This window comes from Gopherus evgoodei, chromosome 4 (assembly GCF_007399415.2).
Source record: "Gopherus evgoodei ecotype Sinaloan lineage chromosome 4, rGopEvg1_v1.p, whole genome shotgun sequence".
NCBI lineage: Eukaryota > Metazoa > Chordata > Testudines > Testudinidae > Gopherus > Gopherus evgoodei.
This window is the reverse complement of record NC_044325.1, coordinates 145,803,492-145,829,345: the sequence shown is the minus strand read 5'-3', so window position 1 is coordinate 145,829,345 and position 25,854 is coordinate 145,803,492. Positions and strand designations below refer to the sequence as shown.

Genomic DNA, 25,854 nt, shown 5'->3' with positions numbered 1-25,854 from the left:
TGACTCTGCCCATAATCTTTCACTAGCTTCTTATTCTCATGCGGGAGCAAAGTCACATAAGTGCAGAACATATTTGACTGCTGCAGGGAAAGTGAATTATTCTGTTTTTAGGAACATAGGAATTGCCAGCCTGGTTCAGACCTAAGGTCCCTCTTGTCTACTTATCTCAGCTCTGCCAATGTCCGGCACCCAATGGTCTTAGAGGAAGGTGTAAGAACCCTGCAGTAGCAGAAGTAGGATAATTTGCCCACACATTAGTTTTCATCCTGGTCTAACAATTATTAGATTTAAGCCCTGAAGCATGAGGTTTAATATCCTTGCCAAAAATTGTTAGCATTAACTATTGTAACTCTGCGTATTCTTGTTATCCATAGAAATGTCCAATCTCTGTTTGAATCTAGCTAATTTTGTGGCCTCGATGACTTCCCAAGGCAATGAGTCCCACAATTTCATTACACATGAAAAAGGATTTCCTTTCATCAGTTTTGAATGTCCTCTTCTTCTTGTGTTATGAAACAGGGAGAACAGAAGTTCCTGATCTCGCGTTCTCTAAACTATGTATTTGTTGATATGCATTTACCTTGTCCCTCTTCTTCGTCTCCTTTCTATAGTGAACAATGCCAATCTTTTCAACCTCTCTTTACACAAGAGTTTTCCAGGCCCTCGGTTATTCTTATTGCTCTTCTTTGAACACTTATTTCTGCAACATTCTTATTGAGATGGAGTGACCAGTACTCCACACATTAATTCAGAGGATGCTGAATTATGAGTTTCTATAAAGGCATTGGAAACCAGTATGTAAATATATATGGTCTTTAATATCTCTATAATAGTAATAATGGCCATTTATAACACAATGATCTACTACAGTGTCTAGAGGTCATTCATCACTTGGACCTCATTTATTTGCTTGAATTCACCTGCACTGCTCATTGGCTTTCCTCCAGGGATTTGAACATGTGAAACAAAAATATGCTGAGCTGAAGAGGCGGATGGGACAGAATTTGACGCTGGGAGTGCAGGGCAGCAGAATCCAAAGTATCGACATGGAGGCAAAAGCGCTCTTTGAAGAAACCTGGGCTATGATGCTCAGGATGGAAAGTAAGTAAATTTGTGCAGGCATTGTCAGAGCATGATTCCAAGTGGAGAAAAGGGGCTGCTGCTTCTCACTGGTGAGGGAACGGAACCCGAAGAGGTACAGAAGAATGTGCGGGAGTGGTGCCGAATTAGATGGCTGAAGCCCTGTCTATATTAGGTTCCTCATCCCCCTCCCTCTACATTGATCCAAAGCCCTACTGTAGGTGTAATCCATTGGTGTAAGAAGGGGCTGGTAAACCAGCAGGGTGAATTACCCCTATGTAAACCCTGTTTGGCCCCAGGAATGTAATGTAATTATGTGAGTACAATTTCTTCTAATCTAGCCAAGCCCTGAATGAGTGATTCTGCTTGTAGATACAAGAAACATCCTCCTAAGTAAAGACCTTGGAGGACAAATGTGTTAGCCACAGAAACCCAGACAACTGGTTAAACTTAGCGCTGAATACAAAGGATTCTGCTTTGTGGTTTTCACGACAAAGGGATTGATTGATGTGCTCACCATTTGTCACATCACTGAACCTTACAGCATTTTGCTCAGCTCCCATCGCCGCTTCTGTTGCTCCTAGATAATTTTGCAGTGCAACATTATGGGGTTGAGTAATAGAAATCTCATACCATGTTCATCCCTGGCCTCACCAGAATGAATTTGGACCCTACTGTGTAATTTCAGGACCTTCCCCTCCATGCCATTGGCATAGGCATTTTGTGAGAGGCATGTATGGGGAACTGAGGCTGAGATGCCACCAAATCCCTTGTGGCCCACGCAGGGATCGGAACTTGCATCTGGAGAGCAAAAGCCAATGTACCAACTCCACTGTGCCACTCAGCCCCCCATGGACTAGCTTCAATAATGTGCTTCTCTAGTTCACCTCTTGTACACTGATGCGCCATGCATTCATTTCCATTTCCAGCTCTCATGTCTAAGGGCCTCATTCAGTATGCTTTGGGTGCCAGCCACGGTGCAGATTAAGTGCCATGGCCAGAAGGCTCGAGCCTTTCAAGCTGGTGGAGAATGGCACTGATCCCAAGTAGTTATCAGGCTAGAGCTTTGGCACTGCTTTCAGTGATAAAGCAGTGGCTCTAGTGAACATCATTTATCAAAGGTGCCTCCCCGTGTCAGGGATTTGATTGGATGCTGCTGCTTATTGTTTGTACCGAGCACTTAATGCTGCTTGTAGATTGCTGAACTCAGGAAGGAGTCTTAGTGTTGCTAAATAGGCCTGTGTGCAATTTCCCTTCCAGAACATGCAGTGCATACAGTATGGGCTTGTTTCTGCCCAGCCATTGATGTCAGCAATGGAATTTCTATTGACTTCAATGCTCACTGTCTGGAGTAGCTTTATTGGAGAGGTGGGGGGCAGGCTTTATTGGAAAGAAACATTGACTGATGTTATCTGGTGCCCTGGACATTGGAGGAGTGGCTTTATGATGCACTTTTTGTTTGGGTTTGGGCATGTTGTAGGCAGGGCTCGTGTGGTTGGCTGTTCTGTTGGATTCTGATAGTGCTCTCCTTACACACATTGAGAGGGTGTAGATTTTCAGAAGGGTGATGAAGGCCTGAGGGCATAATATCGTTTTCCTGGACTATCTTCCCCTAACTCCAACTGCCTCTCTCCTTAGCTATAGAAACGGAAATTCAGAAAAGCAACAACGCCTTAATCGTCAAGTCAGCCAGCCTCGCAGGCCTGGAGGAGCAGGTGGAAAAGATCAACAATCATATCCATGAACGAATTGCGTACTACATCAGTTGCTAATCAATGAGCTGCTGGGGCTCCATCTCGCCATATAATTGCATTGTCTGCCTTCTGCTCAAACACTGACTGGGGGCCTTAGTCCCATCTCCTCGCTTGTAGAAGTTTCTTGTTCTCAAGACCTTTGCTAATAGAACTACTATACCTTTAGAATATAGCTAGCATGGAGCCAAAAAGAACAAGCTCCCCTAGTAGGGTGACCAGACAGCAAATGTGAAAAATTTGGATGGGGGGGGAGAAGGAAAGAGGGGAATAGGAGCCTATATAAGAAAAAGGCCCCAAAATTGGGACTGTCCCTATAAAATCAGGACATCTGGTCACCCTAGCCCTTAGAAGGAATGAATGTTATGTGGCCTTGCTAAAGCCACACTGAGTGGCTCGAGGAAAGTGGGAAGGTGGATCTAATGTCAATAACTAATAAAGCCTTTTGGAAGGAGTTATTTCTGCATGAGGTTTGCCAACTAGACAGGGGATGTTTATTTATTTTAGCATGTGGATTTCACCTTTTGAAACTCTGACTTTTTTTTAAAAAAAAAAAACCTTTTCTGGTATATTGCATTTAGTTCTTCAAAGAAAGTCATAAGAGGGGCAGGATGAAAATAAGACCATTCCCAGGAAGGATAACTGAGGTAAACACTAAGAGCCCTATTTACACTAATGGAAGAGCAGTGGTGCTTTAAGGTGGCATTAAATACCACCCACATTGATTTTATCAGCACCTGCTTATTTTCAATCAATACTTTGCAGACAGAAGAGTGTAGGGAACAACTCTGCGTTGGCAGTAAGAATTTGTCTTGGGAGATTTAGGAGACCACGTCCACCTCTAACCAATAGGCACTTTACAAAATAAGTCAGCTTTATTAAGCATGGTGTTTATTACACAATTACAGACTTGGAAACAGGGAACTCACTTTGATTATCATCAGCCACGTGAAGGATGGTAGCAGGCTCTCTCTTTGCACAGCTTAAAATGAAAACTGCACACCCAAGACAGGCCATTGATACTGGACTTCTTACATCTGAGCTCGAGCCTGTTAAAGTCCTAACAGTGAGAGGTATAGACTGTAAAACTGCTGGGATGCCTATGATTAAACCAACACCATATAGCTTTGCTTTAAAAGAATTATACCATGCAGCATATTTATTACATGTTGAACAACTACACAATATATATTAAGAATCAAGATACAGCCTTGTGCAATGATGTATGTGTCATATACATGGAAGGTGCTAGCAGAAGCCTTGTGCCCATACACCTCCCTTCTCTCAAGTAACTGCTCCATGTTCTAGTGAGTCAGATACTCTTCAGGGTTGTTGCTCTGAAGGATTACTTAAGAGTAAAAAGTGTGCAGCTCTCCCACCCAATGGCCACTCTCCTCTGAGAAAATGGCTCTCCATCTGCTTCTGCCAGGATTCAATCTCCTCTCCTCTTGTTTGTGCTATTGTTGTCTGGCTGCGAAGTGTAGAAATGAATAAATCAGCCCTTCTGGAACAGGAGAGAGAGTTTAAAGTCACTATTGGAATTGTTTCAGTGGACAGTTCCTCCAGCACACATTCCTTTAACAAACAGCACCAGGGCCCTCTTGGTTTCATTAATCTGTTGCTTATAAAAGATTAATAAATTGAAATAGACTCCAACAGGCTGATAACCTTCTACTGATATGCATAAAGCCACTTATAACACATATGCTCATGTCTACCATCTATTAACCCTTTATATAAAAATTGGAACCATAATATAAAGCAAGACTGACTTCTCAACATCTGTTTGGGAGTAGAACTGAGCTACCATTTTTACCTTTGTTTGGGGGATATTTTCCTTCATGCAATGTCTAATGGTAATACTTCTTAGCGCTTCCTTACAATAGTGCAAGTGTCTGCTTAACTAATCCATAATTCATCTCATCTGCAGTTCTGAAAGTCACACAGACATTTCTGTGCCTGGGGCATGTGATCTCTTTTAATCAAGAGCAGAGCTTTGGGTAGCAGTGCAGGCTTCCCTATGCTGCGGGGTCACTGTGCCTCAGACCTGACTTGGGTGGATTCCAGCTAAGGATGGGAAAATAGTTCAGGTTCCATGGCCCAATCAGTCCTGGATGTCTGCTGAGAATGCCAGAGGAGCCAGTTAGTGCTGACCGTGCTAGTGGTTTGTGTGATGTGGACACTTACCTCCTCTGAGCTGGACTGACTCCCTCAATCACATTTTATATAGGCCACCACAGAGCAGTCATGTGGCAACAGCTTACGGACACTACTGACATTAGCCAAAGGCTCCTTATCCCATGTCACAGACCTGGCCAGTGTGTGGTTGCTCTGATTTAATAACTCGCAATTGTGTATAGTTCAGAATGGCAGGCCTATGTGCTACCTCTCCTCTACAGAATAGAACCTAGAGGGCCTCTATTCTCATGCAACAGGATGTGAGCAACTCCCATGGAAACCAATCTGGCCCCTGGATTCCCAGAATTGGTCTTAACAGAAGTTGAAAGATGCTTCGATTTGTCAGACCCTTGCTGCCACGACATCCATCGGCTATGATTACAACCAAAACAAATGTATTTCACTCAGAAAACTCTATAATCCAGACTTCTTGCTTCATCATTTTACAGCAATAATGATATTGATCTTGGTGCACTTACCGTTAAAGATGTGTTGGATCAAATGGATGACTTGCTAAATCACATGACCAAACAAACACCAGTTTGCCCAGTGCCACGGTATGAATTGTTACTGGTTTTCATGGGTACGATAACCTCTGATTTGAAGTGACTGGTTATGGGGGAGAGGGGTGGAAAGAGAAAAATGCAAAAAGTGAAGAGCAAAATCTAGGTACTTTTTTCAATTGAGCAGAAATAACTTTTTTTTTAATATAAACAGTGGGCCAGCTACTCAGATGGTGTAGTTATGATTAATGCCAGCTGAGGAGCAGGACCAGTATTTTTAGCAACTGAAAAAAAAAAAGTCATAGGCCCTTCCAAATTATGGAAAGGCACCAGATTGAGGATGCTGGGGAGTGAAGTCCTCTGGTTCATCAGTACATTGCAAGCTCTGCCATGTCACCTGGCCAATGTGTCTCAACCTGATGCCCCAGGCTCTCCTCCAAGGGAGTGGGAGGGAGTTTGGCTGGCCAAACCTATAGAGCCACTACAAATTTCCATCTGTCCTTTTCTCATCTGTCCTTTCTCCCTCCCCTCTTTCCCACCAACACCTGGTGCTTGGAACTGAATGCATCCACCAGGTTTCCACAAAGCCCAGTGCCGCTTGGTTGCAGGGACAGTACTGTGAAGACAAACCTGGGTCAGTATTTAGAATGGACAAAGTGGTTACCTACTGGTTTTTGGCATCTTTTTTAAGTAGTGCTGACTCCGAACAGAAGACGGTCTTCACCTTCTCGTGCCCCTCGGAGGCTGAACTGCAACCGCAAGAAGTTAGAGTTGGAGGGCTCTGATTGTCCGGCAAGATCAAGGACTCATTAACCAAGTGATCTAGTGACTTGCTCTGTGTCATCTGGGTGTTTTGGTCAAGCTGGCTGGGAGGAATTTGACATGCTAACATGGGAATTAGCATCTTCTTGTCTTGAATGGGTATCTCTTGGCTGGTGCCCATAGGGCTGCTGAGTCTGGATACTTCTGACACTTGTATGATAGGGAGGCTCATGTCAGCCTGTGCATGGCAGGTCATGTGGAGTTTCTTCATGTGGCGCACAACAGCTGCAGCATTGAAGGCTTGCTGAGCAAGAGGAGACAAAACAACCATGATGATCTCCCAAGCTGCAAAGCTACCTGGATGCTGCAGTGTCAATGGAGGATATCTCCTGAATAGTGATTTACTGCAGTTGCATTGCCTAGTGCCGTGCTGCTCTGATGATGGGCCAAGTTCAACCCTGGCATAAGCAAAGGTAGGGGAGAATTTCACCCAACCCCTTTTTGATAAGTCAGCTGTGGAATTAGCTGTTGCTTACAGACTGGTCAGAGCTGCAAGATTTAGCTCAAAATTGAACCCTATCATAGACCATCAGGGTTGGAAGGGACCTCAGGAGGTCATCTAGTCAATCTCCTGCTCAAAGCAGGACCAATCCTTAACTAAATCACCCCAGCCAGGGCTTTGTCAAGCCTGACCTTAAAAACCTCTAAGGAAGGAGATTCCACCAACTCCCTAGGGAACCCATTCCAGTGCTTCACTTCACTTTTTTCAACAAAGTAACTAAAACACCATGGAAGAGGCTGTTCTTGCAGCACTGCCAACCTCACTGCAACCAGGAAGCAGTGCCAATCTCACACACTTAGCTGACAGGAAGGACAGGTGTGGGGGTAAGAAAAGAAACCTGGGTTCAATTCCCACAGGCAAGTCAGCTGCTTGGTGCCTCAGTTCCCCATGTGTAATATGGGACTGTAATCCTTCCTCTTCCCACCCTTTGTGTGTGGGGCTGTGTTTGTATCAAGTTCAGCACTATAGAGGGGCTCTAATTTCAGTTGAGACCTCTTGGTCCTACCATAACATAAATAATCGTCATGTAAGATGTGCAAACTGATTTCTGGGGAAGGGGTCCATTTTGTGGGTGCTTATTCATGGTGTTGAAAGTGTGCTCATGGCTAGAGGGCAGGAACTGGCATTTGCATTGGAAATGGCTCTAGCACTCCCAATGGCAAACAACCTACCTTCCATTTGCTCTTTGCAAAGTTTTTCTGGATCTGAGCACTGACAGATGGGTATATGTCCCGATGAAGGGCTGTATTTCCATCAATCCTGCAGATGGGGAGAGAAGAAACAAGCTTGTAGGCAGATGGCATTTGAGAGGCATTCCATATTCTGGAGGCAGCTAACGGCTTTGTACTTTCAATCAAGAGTAATTAAACCCAAAAGAAAAACAGCAACAAAACATAATACAAAAACACACACTTCAGAGTTGAGGAAATATCAGTGTGGGATTGTTTCCCTTCCATCTTAAAGGAGAACTGTGCACAAATAGCCACTTTCTTCACAGAAAAGAAAGACAGAACATTCCAAGTCAGACTGCAAAGAAAATATTAGAGAATAGTAACACATCACTATTCTGTAGGCTACAGATAGGCCTCTAGTACTAAATGCTGAGACTGGCAATGTTAGGTGCACATGCACATGGTAGGAGACCTGTTCCTCTCACCAGGGATGCCTCAGAGCTCTCTCACAGGTGAATCTCTCATTTGGATCCTTCTCCAGTAAATGAGAGATGAAATCCTTGGCTGTTTGTGGGAAACAGAGATAGAAACATGTTTTAGCACGTGCAGGAAGTAGTCCTCAAGCTGACAACAAATGCTGGCAGATAAAACCTGCTGCTTAAGCGTTAAATGTTCCATGTCTAAACCCACAGTATTGTAACACCGTCCCAAAGGTAAAATGGACACGTGCTCCATGGAGATAACATGGCCCCTTAAGCAATGTAACTCAAGATGGGTCAAGGTTTATTGCTAAAATGTAGTGATTGTCAGAGTGGATCAGACCTGTGGCCTACCCACTGCAGTATCCCATCTCTGACCCTGGCCTGTACCAGATGCTTCAGAGGAAGGTGCATGGAAACCCTGACTGTGGCCACGAAGCAAAGAAAATAACTTGCTGTGGAAAATGTGAGGATGTGATTCACTTAACTCCCCTTCACTTGCACTCTCTTGTAGATTTCAGACCATCCAGGATCAGGAGAGTTCTGGATGTTGTATGCCTGAGAGGGGACAGGGTGCTAATAAAGTGCTTCCCAGTGGGTGAGATTTACCAGACTCCGAGATATCATCCCAAAATGGAGATTCAAACTCATAGTAGCCTTCTTTAATCTTTTCAAACAGTTTGGATTCTGTCTCTTCGTAGAAGGGAGGGTATCCACACAGCCTGGAGCAGAACAGGAAGAAGTTGATTAGTTCCTCTCTCCACACACACACAAGCTTTTTTTTAACTCTACCGATCAGCTGGTGTGGATCCCAGGGATAAGTGAAGAATGGAGGACGATGCTGTATGTATCCTCATCACACAGCATGGTCTGGGCGAAACAATTCAGAAAAAAGCTAAAAGCTTTGGTGCAGCAATGTCAGGACAAAGCCACAGCTGGTGTGCAGCTAATGGAATGCAGCCGAACCTAGAAAGCACAGAGGGGATGCTGAGTGATAGTTATGGTACCGAAGAAATAGTGCACGGGGTGGGTTCTGTAGTGAATTGGCCTGCGGTCTTTATTACACTGAGTTTCACTGCCTTTCACCTTGGGAACAAATCAGGGCTCCTAAGCTGGTGGCATGTCATCCATTTTGCACAAGCGTATGTGGGGGTCACCCAAGGGGCCACACCACTGAAGAATCCTGAGCATCTGTCAAAAAAGCAAGGGTGCTGTTGGCTTATACTCACAAGATATAGGTAATGACTCCTATAGACCAGCAATCGACAGCTTTGCTATATGGCTTTTGTGCTAGGACCTCTGGAGCTACAGGAAATCAAAAGCAAATCAAAGTTATAGGCAATATAAATCATTTCAAGATAGTGAATGACTTGACATAAAAAAATTGGCTTCTCAGACCTCGTTTGTGAGGCTTTCATACTGGAGCAGGAGTTAGTGACTGTTGTGTGTACAAACACTTCTGTGCATTTGCCACCCACCAAACCCAAGCAGCAGCAAGACGACTGACTCGGATTTTATGATCAGAAAAAATATGATGATAATCTAGTCTGACCTGCATAACAAAGGCCAGAAAACCTCACTCAGTAACGTGTGCATCAAGCCTATAACCTTTGGTTGAGCTATAGGCCCCTTCTTTTCAGAAAAGCATTGTGTGTTGATTTATAGACTTGAAGTGATTGAGAATCCACCATGTAAACTCTCAATGATTATTACCCTCACTGTTAAAATTTTTCTACCTTATAGTCTGAATTTGTCTAGCTTCAGCTTTCAACCTTTGGATCTCAGTTCCTGTGTGTTTCGAAGAGCCAGGTTCTCTGTTTTACCTTTTATACCTGGTTGTTCTTACAGAACTTTATAGCCTCAAAATGCTGTCTGGACATTAATTAGCTCTGGCATCCCTTGTGATATATGGTTCATTATACTAATTTGTTTATATTGTGATTTTCAATTTATGGGCTGCGGTCCAGAGCCTAGGATGGGCTCCCTACGGTTACATTTTAGACATATGAAGTAAATACATTTTACAGATGGGCAACATACAAAGGAAGGCTGATTGACTTGCACAAGGCCAGAGTGCAATTTGGAGATGGTTTAGAACGCTGGAATGCTGGAGCTCTCAAGCCATTAGATCAAGCTGTCTCAGACACGTTCTGCTAACCATATAAGGGAATGTCCCAAAAAATTACTACTTACAGGCCAAATCCTGAAATCCTTACTCAAGCAAAACTTCCATTGATTTTAATTTTTAAATTATAAAATGAATTCTTGAATAATTTCAAGATTAGGATGAAAATATAAAACATTTATCTTGCACATCTTTTCTCTTTTAAGTCTTCTGAAATTTTGCCATCCTTAAAATCATGTCCCTAATCTGATTCTTCTGCAGCCTACACAGTGTATTTATTATTAGCATGTTACTAATATGCATAAGCATGTTATTTCGTTGCTTTCTTCTGGAAAGTGCCTGGGAGGCTTATGTGGGCCTGTGTCATGGAGGTCATCAGTGAGAGTCCATCCTTTCCTCCTTGCTCACCAACATATCCTGGCGTCCCACAAGCGGTGGACATGATGCCATTCTGCTCCATTTTAGACAAGCCGAAGTCTGTGATCATGATTTTGGAGTTTTCTTCCGGAGTCAGGTAAAGCAGGTTTTCAGGCTGTTGGTAAGAAATGGTCAGAATTTAAATGCTGCCCCGACAATCAAAGAGGGACAGCTACAATTGACAAATGGTAGGTTCATTTGTGCTTCTGTTCATGCACGAATAAAAATAATCGTGGCCAGGGATATAAAGGTGACTTTCTAAAACCACAGCAGTAAAATGATGAATACATTCCTAGGCTTTCCCCACCATACCTATTTTCTGCTCTACCAAGTTGTTTCCTCTTATATTGGTTTTATTTTAGGTAGGAAGGATGCTTTAGTGGGTAGGGCACTGGGCTGGGACTTGAGACCCAAGTTAATTTCTCGGCTCCGTCTGCCACACAGCCTGTGTGTGAACCTGGGCAAGTCATTTCATCAAGCCTGTGCTTCACTTCCCTTTCTGTAAGGGTGGGTAATGCCTCCCTATTGCACAGGGCTGTTGAAGATAAAAACCCCTCAGTGAGAGCAAGGCATTCAGATACTGCAGAGATGAGCATCAGATAAGCACCCTTCTAGAACCTAAACTGTCAGCTCCCTGGGGCCTGGGCTGCCTTGTGCTACATGTGTGGGGCCCCTGGGCCTTATGATAGTACAAATAGTTTTACTTCAATATTGACACTCAGTCCAAAGGAGTTCTGTATTTTGCTGCTGATGCTGCAGCCTTATTTGGGGAAAAACAGAGAATCTTGACTTCCGATATCATGAGCTGAAGTGACATTGTCTAAAGAATCCAGGCCAGAATAGGCCCATGTCTGCATTCTCACCAGCAATGACTCCAGGTATGGACACCCTGTTACATACCCATATGCTTGTATATGTAGTTCCTAGGGCTGGCGCCAGGGGACACTTGTATAAACAATGGATTATGCTAGTGACCTCTCTTTAGAGGCCTTTATGTCATGAAAGCCATTGGAGTTAATTGGTTTGTAAACAGTTCACTTGCCATTTCAAGAAGCTCTTTGACTTCCAGGCCAGCAGAATGAGCAGGAGGATGACTCAGACTAAAACCTCTAGAAAGTTACTGCACAGAATACAGAGTGAGGTTCCAATTCCAGGCAATGGCTCTGGAATTCAGGAGTCAGGTTAACACTCACTGAGCACAACTAGATGGATAAGTGTGTTTGGTGCAACCTGCTACTGTTACCACCAAATGGAGTTGCCCCTGCACCTTACATAGGAGCCTTATGTGCTTTTGGTGATGAAAGTCCAAGGGGATGATCTATTGGGTGGTGATAGTGACATTAGCATGATCCTAAAAAGCTGGTGAGCATTAGTAGAATTTCACTGTGTGCTTTAGTGAACCCTGCAGTGCTGCATTGCAGACATTGTTAATATCGCAGGGCAATTCTGTTCCCAAAGAGCACAGTGTCTACATACCTTTAAATCTCGGTGAACTATTCCATTCTCATGCAGATATTTCACCGCTGCCAGGACCTGTTGGATCACTACACTTGCATCTTTCTCAGTATAGACTCCTCGTTCCAAAATTCGGTCAAATAGCTCCCCGCCAGACACCCTGAAGGTCAGATAGTACACGTCATCAGCTAAAGAGTATGACTATTAAAAACTAATAAAAGGAAGAGCAGGAAATTTTACTTGACCTAGATATGAAAAAAAACCTATATCTTTATCTAGCTCACACTCATCACTATGGTACCTGGGCTTTCCTTGCTCAAGTGCCAATGGATGCATAAATACTGGTTCAGCAGGGGTTAATCCTGCTCTGTGGGCCAAGGCGGCCACATCCCCTCAGCTCTGCTGGGCATCTTCCAGCTGGAACACTGATATAAAAGGGAGCAACTCAGCTCAGGTGGGACTGACCACCAAAGGAAAGGGACATGCACTGCAGGTTCTTGCAGAGGGAGTGCCAGCAGCACTTCAGGGCATGGAGGCCAGCCAGACGGTGGTGACCCATGACCCCCAGACATCTGACACCACAGGAAGAGGAGAGGCTGTGGGAATCTCAAGATGACAAGTCATGGAGGAACAGGTAGTAAGTGACTCAGGGAAACTTAAAAGGGAATCAGGTATAAAACTTGGGCTTAGCTCGGAGTGTTCTGGCAGGATCCCGAGGTTGGGACCTGGTGGAGTGGGGAAGGCCCTGGTCTTCCTACCCTGGCTGCCATCCACTCTGAGGCAGCAGCCCACCCCTCCAACCAGTCTGGCTGCTAGGCCACACAGCCCTGACTAAGAAGGCAGCTATATGGACTCTGGCCATTAGGCCACGCAGCCCAGTGTAGGAGGACCACCTTGACAATGCCCAAACATTAGGCCATACTGCTCCAAGACTAGGAGTGGTCAATTAAGCTCATTTGGGGGGCCATAATGCTCCTTCACCCTTGCCCCAAAGGGTGACAGGGTGTACCGGCCCCATGAAATGCATGTAGCAAGGTTTGAGGTAGCCCTGCAACCTATTGCCTTGATGCAGCCAATTTGGCTCTTCAATCTGAAACAAGCATTTCCATAAATAATTCACTAGTATAATTCCTGTGCAGCCAATAAGTACAACTGGAAAATTTCTTAAACTCAAATTGCCTTGAGTTGTGATGCTGCTACCTGGTTGTCTGAACCCCAAGGGCTTTGAAGGGTTTCCCTGATGACTTTCAGCCTTGTGTGTTGAGCTGTCTCCAGCCCCCATCACATGACCTGATTTATTGAGAGTTAATCTGAGTAAAACAATCCTCATTAGAGGAATCCACACTTATTCTATCTGTCACAGTAGGGACACCTTCAGCTGTTCTTTACAGCTATCTGCTTTCTTTACTGCTGAGACATTTGCCCATTTTTCCCTTTCACAGACCCCAGTACATAGCATAGCTTTAATTAGAAACTTGCCTGTTCCTGTCCTGCTAAATGTTGAGGAGTCAGATCCTGATCTGAGTTTAGAAACATACTAATATAAAAGGCCCATGCACAGTGAAGAAATGTCTAGGGTAGTTGCATCTCAAACCCCATTGTTCACAGTTCATTGATGAAGAACATGTCAGAGTGGATATTTTTGTGCATTTGACTTTCAGATGTGAGTGCCTGAATCCTGCATGGGGATGCTGATATGGACACTCAGCATCAGGAAAATGTTATGGTTCTTTCTATGAAGCATAGAAAGAGGTACTTACAGCTGCATGACCAGGTAAAAGTGGGTTCCACTTTCGTAAATGTCTTCCAAAGTCACAATGTTTTCATGTTTTATTCTGCAACCGACAAAGACAAACAGAGGTTACAAACCTATCTGATGAGGATAATCATAGAAGTGTAGAACTGGAAAGGACCTTGATAAGTCATCTAATCCAGTTCCCTGCACTGAAGTCAGGACTATCTAATAACTAGATCATTCTTGACATGTGTTCGTCTAACCTGTCCTTAAAAACCTCCAACCCAGAGATTTCACAACCTCCCTAGGCAGTGCTTAACTACCCTGACAGGAAGTCCAACCTAAACCTCCTTTGCTGAAATTTAAGCCCATTGCTTCTTGCCCTATCTTTAGAGGTTAAAAAGAACGATATTTCACCCTCCTCCTAACAATCTGTTATGTACCTGAAAGGTTATGATGCATTATGAAGCTGAAAGTCATGCCCCTAATCTTCCTCACAGAGCTGGTTCTAGGGTTTTTGCTGCCCCAAGCAGTGTTTAAAAAAGAAAAAAGCCACGATCATGATCTGCAGCTCTACCACCGCCGCTTCAGTCTTCGGCAGCAATTTGGTGGCTGGTCCTTCGCTCTGAGAGGGACTGAGGGACCCGCCGCCGAATTGCTGGACATGCCGCCCCTCTCCATTGGCCGCCGCAAGCACCTGCTTGCTGGGCTGGTGCCTGGAGCCAGCCCTGATTCCTTTTGCTTCACAACAGTTACTCTGGGCAAAATTCCACTCACTTCCAAAAGAGTGACTCCTGATCTATGAGAGAGGAGAATCAGGGCTTGTCTGCATGAACATTAATTTGTGGCAAGCTGAGGTGTGAATTGACCCTGCACTAGCCTGCTGAAGACAAACTGACTGTCCACGGAGGCCTGGCTGACATGCATTCGGCTCCTTTGTGGCTGATGCTTTCCTTTCCTGCAGTGTGTTGCCATTTACACCAGTACAAAGTGGGTGTTAAACACTGTCAAAGCAAAATGGTAGCATTTTACACTCCTTCGGTGAGTGAAGGACAAGTCTCTATATTTTGTTATTTTTAGACAGTGTTGAAAATTTAATTTTCACGTCACTCTTTATGCTGTTTGGTGTTAGCCTGTTTCTTTTTCTGGTTCTCCTGCAAAACTGTTGGGCTTGGCAAGGGGCATATGTAACTAAACTTTACAAATATTCCTCTTTTCAGAGAATTTAAATATTGATCTTCCTTTCATCTCATTCTTCCACCTTTAATGAGATGCAAATTTGTGCAGCAACAATGGCAAATGGACCTTACACTTAGGGTGATCGATGGTTTTGGTTCTAAAGGTGAATGTTGTGGAAAAATAGTTTGCTCTGCTTCACATCCAAAATTATACTCACTTCTTCAGCACTGCGATTTCATTCTCCAGGCTGCTGTCCTGGATGACAGGGGACTTCTTGATGCACTTTAGAGCAAAGAGCTTCCCAGTGATCCTTTGCTTCACTAGGAAAACTTCTGAAAAAGCACCTCTATGGAGAAAACACAGATGAAGGACAAAGGTGTTTCAATAGATGGCAAAGTTGTAAGCTGGAAGCAAACACATGTGGAGAAGCAGTTGAAGTAAAAAGCAGGCAAGTAATCAAATAATGATTAAAGCTTCCACGATAAGTGGATGGCATTTGTAATTGGCCACCACATATCTAGGATACCATTATTGTGATGTATATATGGCTTCAAAATTCTATTGATTTCATGTTGCCATTTGGAAATGTACAATTTAAGACTGTGCAAGGTGTCAGCAACATTTGGGAAACAAGAACCTGAGATGTATTAAAAACAAAGAAAATATTTGATTGAAGCTTGTTAACCAAGCCGGTAGAGTTTCACTTCAACTTATAGTACTCAATATATTTATTATGATGTATGTAAAATGATCAGTACCTGCAGACACCTAACAATCTTTTCTGAAAGGGGCAGACAAAGATGTGCCTAATTTAGATAAGTTAAAGCTGAAAAATACAGATCTGGATGTGAATGTCTGGCAGCCCAAATCTAGGGTGTGTTCTGATTCAGGATCATGGTTTGACTAAAAGTATAGAGAACCCACATCAGTTCCAGAATGTGAAGGTCCCCAGTGTAGGGTCATTCTTTGAAAAGAAGGTAGTGAGTAGAGAAAGGGCCGAATACACAGAACATCTAGCATGGAACTTTTCTGACAAATGGATAAAAGGAAGAGAGATTCGATACAGAATCACAGTAGCAACATTCAGGAGACCACCACACCAGTAAAGACAATCAAGTAGCTCCTTATGTACATGCCAACCCATGAGACAACTCCTGTGGTGTCAGGTTTAGAATCCATCTCGGAAAAGGCAGGCACCACATACCACTTGACAGCACAGGTATTCAGTGATCAGTATCTGAACAGGAGGAAGGAGATAGATCTGAGGGCATGGTATTTTACTGCCTCTCAGCTTTTGCACCGTAATCTTTTGGGACCCACTGTCAGGATTTCCCCATGCTAAATGCTAATGCAATCTCAGCTAGGAGAAAGTATTGACAACTGTCTAATGAGGCACAGAGCCAAAGACCCATCTACTCATTACCGTTAAAGATCCTGCAGCACTTTTTTTGGGCCAGGGCAGGGGCATTCATGAAATCTCAGCCAAATTCTAACATGAACGATTTATTATCTTTTGCCTCCTCAGCATCCCTCTGCTGTTTCAGTTAAGGCAGATATTCATTTTCCCAGCTCTGTATTAGTGACATTTCAGAGCTGAACTGAATGGCTGTGTCCTGCCCCAGAGGTGGTGCATGTCAGCTAGGTGAGAGCTTTACTTTACCTATTTCTTGAAAAAAACTGCTTTGTGCATTAATCCAAATTCTCCCAATCAAATACGAAATATCTGGATAACCCCAGTTCACTATATAACATTTCCTTTTGGCATCGGATGGCTTGGGCCCTGGCTTCTCGCACAACCAGCTTAGAACTGTATGCTCTGAATTAATGCAATGGATGAGTGTCCAACGCATCCCTCATAGCAGAGTTCAACTCATTACAATGAAGGGTGAATATTTATAACATTGCCAAAGCCTACAATCTTGTTAAAGGTTTTTGCTTAGGCAGCTAAACGAGTCAGGTGATGGTGCCACTGCACCAAGATCCTCTCAAGTAATCCTCATCACCTGCACAGCAGATTAACTGATGGTGTTGACACAGAATTGCCAGTACAGCTGTGAGCATTTAAGGGAGCTGGAGAAGAAAATGTAAGAGCAAAATGGTTTAAGAGGCAGTGTGATCCAATGGGGATCCAGTGGCACTCAGGAGACTTGGGGTCTGTTCTCAGCTCTTTGACTATGAGCAAGTCTCTTCCTCTCTGTCGGTCTTGTGTATTTGGACTGTAAATTCTTCAAGGCAGGGAGTGTCTCACACCATGTGTCCATATAGTGCCCAGCACAATGGGGCCAGGTTCTCAGCTGGGACCTATAGATGTTATGGTAATGAAAATAACTAGCAAGAACAGAAAACGTGCCACTCTCATATCCCACTCAATAATGCGCCCAGCATGTTGTGCAGATAGCTTGGCACCCATCTGGCATACAGCTGGTTGATTTTGTATTCAGTTGCTAGCCAGTGGCAGTAACTCATGCACAAAAAGAAGAGAAAGACAAAAGCAGCTCCTGGCATGACTTGCCTGCAGTAGGGAGAAGATTTCCTGAGCCAAGCTGCTCATGGTCCTACCCATGTATCTTAGCCTCTGACATGTCCTTTTTGCCCTTCCCCACAGATGGGCAACTGTGCTGGCTTAGCCTGGAGAAGTGCAGATTATATAATAGTCAGCATTGGAGGAGAGCCAACTGAGTTGGAGTAGAACTAGCCTGTGACTTTATTTGAAACAGAGTGAATCCTGAGATGTTTTGAGGTTCAAACATTTTGGGAGGTGGGTGGGAGTGGAGAACTTCTCCTTCCATTTCATGGTCTCTCCTGCACTGTGGGTCCAGCAGGGTATGGAGGCAGAAGGCACAAATAGTGCAAGCTCCTGATTCTCAAATTAGACCATCCCCGATCTAAGCAACCTCGGGGCTCCCTGTATTCTGGAGCTGTGCAAGGGGCCCTTTATCAGGCCCTGGAGCAGGGATGGTCCAAGAGAATTTCCAGTCAATCTGGAAGCAGAAATCAGGGAAAAGTTTGAAGCAGCAAGTCTAGGGAGTTAAAAGTTAAGGATACAACCTTTGTAGAGTTTCACACTGAATCAACTGAGGATTAACTGGCACTAAGGTGTGAGCATCTTGCACCGAAGAGATTCCTCTCGTATCTTAGTGAGCTGTTAGGGGGGAAGGGGAGGTTTTCTCTGGATATCATAACCATCATCATAACCATCACAATACTGTTCTCAGTTTGCACTCCCTGAACATTCCTTCCAGAAGGGAGCAGGTCTGGGGCAGAAAACTCCCCAAAGCCACATGCTCAATCCAGACTGACATCAAACAGAAGGCTTCCAAGGGAAAAACAGTTCACCCTCAAGACCAAATCCAGCATTATTGATTCCAGCAGGTGAGAGCCCATTGACTTCAATTGGTGCTGTGCCCAGGCTCAGTTTGGTCCCCCCCCAGCACTTTCTGCAACTCCATAGAACAAATCACTATTGCTCAACCTTGTCTTGCCCTCATCTCCCTGTGTTCCTGATTCCCAATCTTTAATTCATTGAACACCCTCATAGACATAAGGCCAGATTTTAAAATGCTCAGCACCTGGAATGGGAGCCCCATTTTTCCAAGAGAGCTCCACTTCCATTTACAGGCACCTAACCAAGGACCAGATTTTCCAGAGTTCTCAGCACCCAGCCTCTCCCATTGGGACACTTTTAGGCTCAGTATCCACCATGCTCTCTCTTTCATACTCATCTTCATATATGCACAGACAAACTGGTCCCTCATACTCACATCTGTCCATCCTGCCTGTCTCCCTCGCAGGAGCGTCACATTGAGAATGAAATCCTGACAAACTGGATTTGCAATGACACTTTTTCCATGAATAATTTTAAATAAGTGATCACAAAACAGGTGGGTTTTTTGGGACCCACTCTGCCTGATAGGATAATCTCCCTTGGAAAGCCACTCAAATGGTTTAAGCTACTTCTTTGGTTTTTTATTGCATTTAGAATCCTTGGAACTTCCTAGGATATTGATGCCTCCATTTATTTCAGTTTTTTTAAATCGATATCTCCATTTATTTTACTCAGTTCTCTTCAGTGCTAATTAATGCTGCCCTACTGAAACACCCACTGCATGTGACACAAATCCTCATTTCTAATACCATCTTGGTTTGTAATGCAATGGTAGGAAATGAACAACCTACAGATCAGATGCTAGAGCATCTGTTCCACATTTCATTCCTAAACAAATAATTACACCCCCATATTAAAAATGTATGGATCAACAAATTGGCTAAAAGGGAACAAAGCTTTCCTTGAGCCTCACTCCCCTCCAGGACAGTGCTGCTGGATAATTTAACTCGGTGGCTCTCAACCTTTCCAGACTGTACCCCATTCAGGAGTCCAGTTGGTCTTGCATATCCCCCCAAGTTTCACCTCTCTTAAACTACCTGCTTACAAAAAAAACCAGACAAAAATACAAAAGTGTTTCACCATATTACTGAAAAATTGCTGATTTCCTCATTTTTTGCCATATAATTATAAAATAAATCAATTGGCATATAAATATGGTACTTACATTTCAGTGTATAAAGTAGTATGAACAAGTCACTGTTTATAGTGCTTTTTGTGCAGCCTGTTGTAAAACTAGGCAAATCTAGATGAGTTGATGCACTCCCTTGTCACAGGGCCAGTACACCCCCATCACCAGGGGGTGGGGCAAGGGTATGACAGTCCCACGGTTAAGTCAATATGGCTGCATTCAGCCTCAAGGCTGCATGGCCAAGAGGCCACAGGGCTCCCCTCAGCAGCAGGGAAGCACAGCCCAGTGGCCCTATGAGAGGGGATTAGTAGGCTGCCCCCCAAAGGGGACCCAGACCCTCCTTACTCCACTGTATCCCAGCCCAGGGCCCTGATAGTGGCAACAGAGTTCACCACAAAGCCACCAGAGAAGCCACCCACAACACATCAACTGCTACAGGGACACTGGCTAGTCCCTCCCTGGGCTGCTTCCTACCATGACTCCTGTAGTTGAAGACAGGGTGTCTTCAGAGTCTTAGGGCACCTCAGGTGGCAACTGCAATTTCCCTAGGGCATCCACAGGTGCCTGGGTGCCCACCTGGGCCTCAGCATCTCCTGCTTCCTCGGTCCAGGTTCCTAGCTTCTCCTCAGTTGTCAGCCCAGACTGGGCTAGACTGCTCCCTTTTATACTACAGCAGCAGTTGGCACACGCCCAGCAGGGTCAAGGGGCTGAACTCTGGAGACAATGCTGAATTTCACAGAGGCTCAGCTGCAGGTTCTTAGGTCACAGGAAAGCTTCATTTTATAGAATTCCCTGCTCTGAAAAGCAGCTCTATTCGCACTCCACTGCCTTAAAGTTTTACCAGCTTTGTGTACACATGAGAACTAGTCAAGCTGTTAACTTCCAAAGATGTAACATTCAGCACGGAACAGATCAGTGGTAAAATAGATGGAATATGGTGGGGAGAGGAGAGGAAAACAAGCAAATTTCCAAGCAACTAAAAAAAAAAAAAAGAGTAGAAACATACATATTTGAGGTCTGCTTGGAAGCCTCTATTGTGAATGGAAAATGCATCTAAGTGCTTCTGAGTGCTGAGAAATTTTCATTTAAAATCTTAATTCAATAAAACTCTTCTCATGTTATAGCATAATATTATAGCATCAAAGGGTTCTAGTCAAGGAATTAGGGCTGTATTGCACTGGGCTGTCTTTTAAAGAAGTGCTCGTATGGTGCCTGTGTCACAGAAAATGTACAAACCAGGTTACAACAGGCGAACAAGACAACCTAATGTGACAGAAAGGATAAGGGAAGAGGTAAAACCGCATATTTTCTGCTCAGTGAGTATTAATCATGAGCACTGGCCATATCAGTTCTTAGCAGAACTAGGGGTTGGATCTGAGCTTTCCCCATTAATCAGTGGGGGGGCTCAGATCCAAGTGGTTGTTTAGAATCAGGGACAGTCACGTTTGGATCTGGACCTATTGCTGGGGCCAGGTTCCGCTGTCAGCTCCAGAGAATTTTCAGGGGAACCAGGCCCTCAGATTTTAAACCATTACAGTGTGAATGATAAACTGCACTTATTTATTTTAGTATTTCCAGAGAGCAGCCTGAGGGGCCTTAATGAAGTGCTTTGCATTCATTGCAGCCCTTCTCATTCCTCCTAACATTGCCCTGTAGTAACATGGTGGTGTCTGCAGACTGGAACATCAACCAAACGAATATTCTCTGTGTCTGGGTCATTCTCCTCATTAAGCATGTGGTAAAACTGAGCAGTGGGCTTCCTTATTCTCTCTGCATCCCGCCTGGGCCATTGGCAAGCTGTCTATGGCTACAGACATGTCATTTCGCCACTTCTCCTGATCCCCCCTCCTTTATCTCCCCCCAGCGTATGATTACAGAAGATTTGTATGTTCAGAGTAGCAGCAGATGGATAGTTAAAGCAGAGTTGCTACTCTTCATCCAAATGCAGAGGTGGAATGATTTGTTATGGGACTTGCTTAGGGTGACCAGATGTCCCGATTTTATAGGGACAGTCCAGATATTTGGAGCTTTTTCTTACATAGGTGCCTGTTACCCCCCACCCTCTGTCCGAATTTTTCACACTTGCTATCTAGTCACCCTAGACTTGCTGCTTCTGTTTATACTGCACAGTGCAATGCAGCCAGAGTCTGGGGACCTGAGCTACACGTTTGCTGATTACATTCTTCCAGGGTCTTCCCCACTGTTCACCCGGGGCATTGAAAGAGCAGAGTGATCAGAGGGGGAATCCTGTAATATTGCAATTCAGGGTTGAACTGGGGTGCATGCTCCTTGCAGTGATACATTGTAGGAATGAGCTGGGAAGCAGAGGACAGGCAAAAAACAGGAATCGAGTAATGCAGCTGCGGAATTCTGAGCCCAGAAAGGAGACAGGAAAATAGGGGAGCCCTCAAGACTAATTTAGGATATTCTAGAAATCTCCAGAGATTCTGTTTTCCTGATACTTTCAGATACCCAAAAGGGAACGACGGCACTGTGTATAGAAGCTAGTGCAGACAGGACCAAATTGCTTTTAGTATCATTTCCAGAGCCATGGACGAGCCTCTGAGAGTGTAAGGCATCTCATCTGTGGCTGGCTGATAATGTGGATGTCAGTGTGAGCAAACTTAAGTGGCAGATTTGTAAATTTAAGAGAAAGTGCCTAAGCAGTTATGTCATTACAGCTGCTTGTCTCCCAAACAACCCATTACTCACAGAGCCAGTCCAGCTTTGGAGGAATAACTGGGGAGCGAGGCAACATCCTGATTGGACTGGAGGTAGGGGAAGGGACAGTCATGTGCGATGCTGGAGTCTCAGACATTGAGAGAGAATTAAATAGGATGCAGCATGTGAAGGAGAAATCTTTTGCTCACTCAGCCTTGTAATCATAATCAAGCAACTGATGCTGAAGCCAAGCAGGTTCAGGGACTCTTGGAAACCAAAGTGCTTTTGTTTGTCAAATAGAATGAAAGAATTATAAGGGGGTGGTTAGGAAAAGAGATCCATTTTCTCAGGGTAATTCAGCAGCTTGTGGTGGCTTTTCTGAAGAGTGAGCATGATGAAACAATTTTCATCAGTGATTTAAGTTTCCATGCACCTCATTGGGTATTTAACCAGTTCCTTATGGAGGTGGGCAAGTGGTGTCACCCCCGTTTTAAAGATGCAGGAACCAGGGCACAGAGAGGTGAAGCAACTTGCCCAGAATCGCACAAAGAGTCAGAACAGAATCAAGAAAGGAACCCAGGTTTTCTGATTCCTGCTCCTGAACAATGAGCATTCTGCTTCTCTAAATGAAAAGCCTATGCTGAGGAGCAGTGTAGACTCTAACCACATTCATGGCTGGGGCTCTAGGCCAGTGGCTCTCAACCTTTCCTAACTACTGTGCCCCTTTCAAGAGTCTGATTTTCTTGCATATCCCAAGTTTCACCTCACTTAAAAATGACTTGTTTACAGGGCTCTCCCACCTCCCAGGGACTGCCCAGCCCTGCCCCCCTCCCCACCCACCTTACCCCCCACACCTCCACCCTACCCCCCTCTAGAGATGAGACACCCATGTCTGAGACCCCTCCTTTTCTCAGGAAGACAAGGGCTCCCGCGAAGGAGAGGGGACCTAAACAGGAGTCTGCCACCTCCCTGGTCACCTAGGAGATTGGATTTCCTGTTCAACCCCCTTCTAAAGGGGCAGAGGGAGGATTCAAACCAGGAAATCCAAGGATCTCCCACTTCCTAAGCAAGCACCCCACTGCTGGACTATAGCGGTGATCCTAGCCTGTTGCTGCCCCAATTCCTAGTTAAGTAAAAGGGAACAGTGCCAACAGGCAAGCTGTATAGTGCCCCTGTTCAAATGAAACACCTTTGCTGCTACACTAGGGATTTGGACCAAGCAGGCCAACATCCTAGGTAAGTGCTGTGACCATTGCACCACAGAGAGCTTCTTAGGTTTAAGTCTTGCTTTGGCCCAGTTAACAGATAATTAAAGTGGAACAGCATCAACAAGAAAGCTTCATGGTTGTCACTGTTCAGATTGCTTCTCATACAGCCCAGGGAAAAATCGAACCAGGGCCTTTAACCCTTGCAGTGTGTTTACCCTGCCCATTATGCTACCAAGAGCTTCTGGGACTTAACTCTTGCTTTGGCCCAATTAATAGTTAATTAATGTGGAAGCGCTTCAACATGAAAGGCAGCTAGCATTCCCTGTTCAAAGCCTTTCGTCCTAACAGCCAGGAGCCTTGATTCAGGGTATCTAACATCCTAGCTGAGTACCCTAGCCACCACCGTATAGAGAGCTTCCTACATTTGACTCTTGCTTTGGCCCAATTAACAGATGATTAAAGTGAAACATCTTCAACATGAAAACCCTCAGAGTTGTCACTGTTGAGAGCCCTTCTCATGAGGCCCAGGAAAGAACTGAATCAAGGTTTCTAATCACTCAAAAGAGTACTCTTGCCACTGTACTCTAGAGCAGGGGTTCTCAACTTTTCCAGCCTATTGCACCCCTTTCCAGAGTCTGATTTGTCTTGCGCACTCCAAGTATCACCTAACTTAAAAACTCCTTGCTTACAAAATCAGACATAAAAATACAAGAGTCACAGCACACTACTACTGACAAATTGCTGAGACTCTCATTTTTATCCTAAAATTATAAAATAAGTTGACTGGCATATAAATATTGTACTTTTATTTCAGTGTGATACTTGAGCCTGTTTTTCATTTGTGAGCCTTGTGTGAAGCCCAGACCCAGGGCTGAAGCATGTAACTGAGCTTTGTGTGTCCTGGTAGGGGGCCCTGGACAACTGCCCTCCTCGCCACCCCTGAATGCCAGCCCTGCATTTGCAACCCCTCCAAATCAGTCCTGTGACTCCCATGGGGGCTGCAACCCCCAGGTTGAGAAACACTGATCTAGATGAGTTGATGTTATCATAACCTTAGTCCCAGATTTGGACCTTAGCATCCAAAATATGGGGGTTAGCATGAAAACCTCCAAGCTTAGTCACCAGCTTGGACCTGGTACTTGCTGCCACCACCCAAAAAATTAGAGTGTTTTGGGGCACTCTGGTCCCCCTGAAAAACCTTCCCTGGGGACCCCAAGACCCAAATCCCTTGAGTCTCACAACAAAGGGAAATAATCCTTTTTCCCTTCCCCCCTCCAGGTGCTCCTGGAGAGATACACAGACACAAGCTCTGTGAAACTACCCTCTCCGTTCCCAATCCTGGAAACAAAAAGGACTTTCCTATTCCCCCAGAGGGAATGCAAAATCAGGCTAGCCACTTCAACACACACAGATCTCCCCTGATTTCTTCCTCCCACCAATTCCCTGGTGAGTACAGACTCAATTTCCCTGAAGTAAAGAAAAACTCCAACAGGTCTTAAAAGAAAGCTTTATATAAAAAGAAAGAAAAAATACAAATGGTCTCTCTGTATTAAGATGACACAATACAGGGCAATTTCTTAAAAGAATATTGAATAAACAGCCTTATTCAAAAAGAATACAAATCAAAGCACTCCAGCACTTATATTCATGCAAATACCAAAGAAAAGAAACCATATAACTTACTATCTGATCTCTTTGTCCTTACACTTAGAAACAGAAGATTAGAAAACAGAACTACTTCTCCAAAGCTCAGAGAAAGCAGGCAGCCAGAAAACAAAGACCCCAGACACACAATTCCCTCCACCCAAAGTTGAAAAAATCCGGTTTCCTGATTGGTCCTCTGGTCAGGTGCTCCAGGTGAAAGAGACATTAACCCTTAGCTATCTGTTTATGACACGCCCCCCAAATTGCAGACAGTGGGGAAGCTCACTGGCGGCAATTTCCTTCTAGAACTTGAAAATAAACAGATTAATACAACACATGCACCTTTACATATACCCCTAAGTATATAACTAAAAGACTGTTACATTTTAAGAACACTTTTTAACTACTGGATTCTGGGAAACTCTCACGGGAGAGTGCATCAGCAACTTTGTTAGAAGCTCCTGTGATGTGTTGAATTTCAAAATCAAAATCTTGGAGAGCTAAACTCCAACGAAGAAGTTTCTTGTTGTTCCCCTTGGCAGTATGAAGCCACTTTAGTGCAGCATGGTCAGTTTGTAGTTTGAACCGCCGTCCCCAAACATATGGGCGTAGCTTTTCCAGGGCGTACACAATGGCATAGCATTCCTTTTCACTGACTGACCAGTGACTTTCCCTCTCAGACAGTTTCTTGCTGAGAAACACGACAGGATGGAAGTTGTGATCTGTTGCTTCCTGCATGAGCACTGCCCCTATACCACGCTCAGATGCATCCGTGGTTACTAGGAATGGCTTGTCAAAGTCCGGGGCCCTGAGCACAGGGTCAGACATGAGCATCGCCTTAAGCTGGGTAAAGGCCTTTTGACACTCATCAGTCCACTTAACGGCATTTGGCTGGGTCTTTTTGGTCAGGTCGGTCAATGGGGCAGCGAT

General features: G+C 44.5%; 2 protein-coding genes across 3 annotated transcripts in view; one reads left to right on the top strand and one right to left on the bottom strand.

Annotated features, from left to right (window-relative positions):
- The window catches only part of LAMB3 (laminin subunit beta 3), a 49,428-nt gene extending 46,322 nt beyond the window's left edge, over window positions 1–3,106 (top strand). Inside the window, 2 exon segments of the mRNA XM_030562219.1 lie at window positions 948–1,101; window positions 2,719–3,106. Coding sequence (XP_030418079.1) covers window positions 948–1,101; window positions 2,719–2,852 — 288 coding nt within the window. The 3' untranslated portion in view covers window positions 2,853–3,106.
- Window positions 3,107–3,684: 578 nt separating this feature from the next.
- CAMK1G (calcium/calmodulin dependent protein kinase IG) overlaps window positions 3,685–25,854 on the bottom strand; it is a 37,318-nt gene continuing 15,148 nt past the window's right edge. Inside the window, exons 3-13 of one of the 2 annotated variants that reach the window (XM_030561686.1) lie at window positions 15,115–15,243; window positions 13,744–13,818; window positions 12,005–12,143; window positions 10,520–10,643; window positions 9,216–9,291; window positions 8,596–8,708; window positions 7,993–8,071; window positions 7,508–7,595; window positions 6,181–6,578; window positions 5,489–5,618; window positions 3,685–4,335 (exon numbers count right to left, since the gene is read on the bottom strand). In XM_030561686.1, coding sequence (XP_030417546.1) covers window positions 5,528–5,618; window positions 6,181–6,578; window positions 7,508–7,595; window positions 7,993–8,071; window positions 8,596–8,708; window positions 9,216–9,291; window positions 10,520–10,643; window positions 12,005–12,143; window positions 13,744–13,818; window positions 15,115–15,243 — 1,312 coding nt within the window. In that variant the 3' untranslated portion in view covers window positions 3,685–4,335; window positions 5,489–5,527. The remainder of the gene's footprint in view (window positions 4,336–5,488; window positions 5,619–6,180; window positions 6,579–7,507; window positions 7,596–7,992; window positions 8,072–8,595; window positions 8,709–9,215; window positions 9,292–10,519; window positions 10,644–12,004; window positions 12,144–13,743; window positions 13,819–15,114; window positions 15,244–25,854) is intronic. The other variant, XM_030561688.1, reaches the window with a different exon arrangement.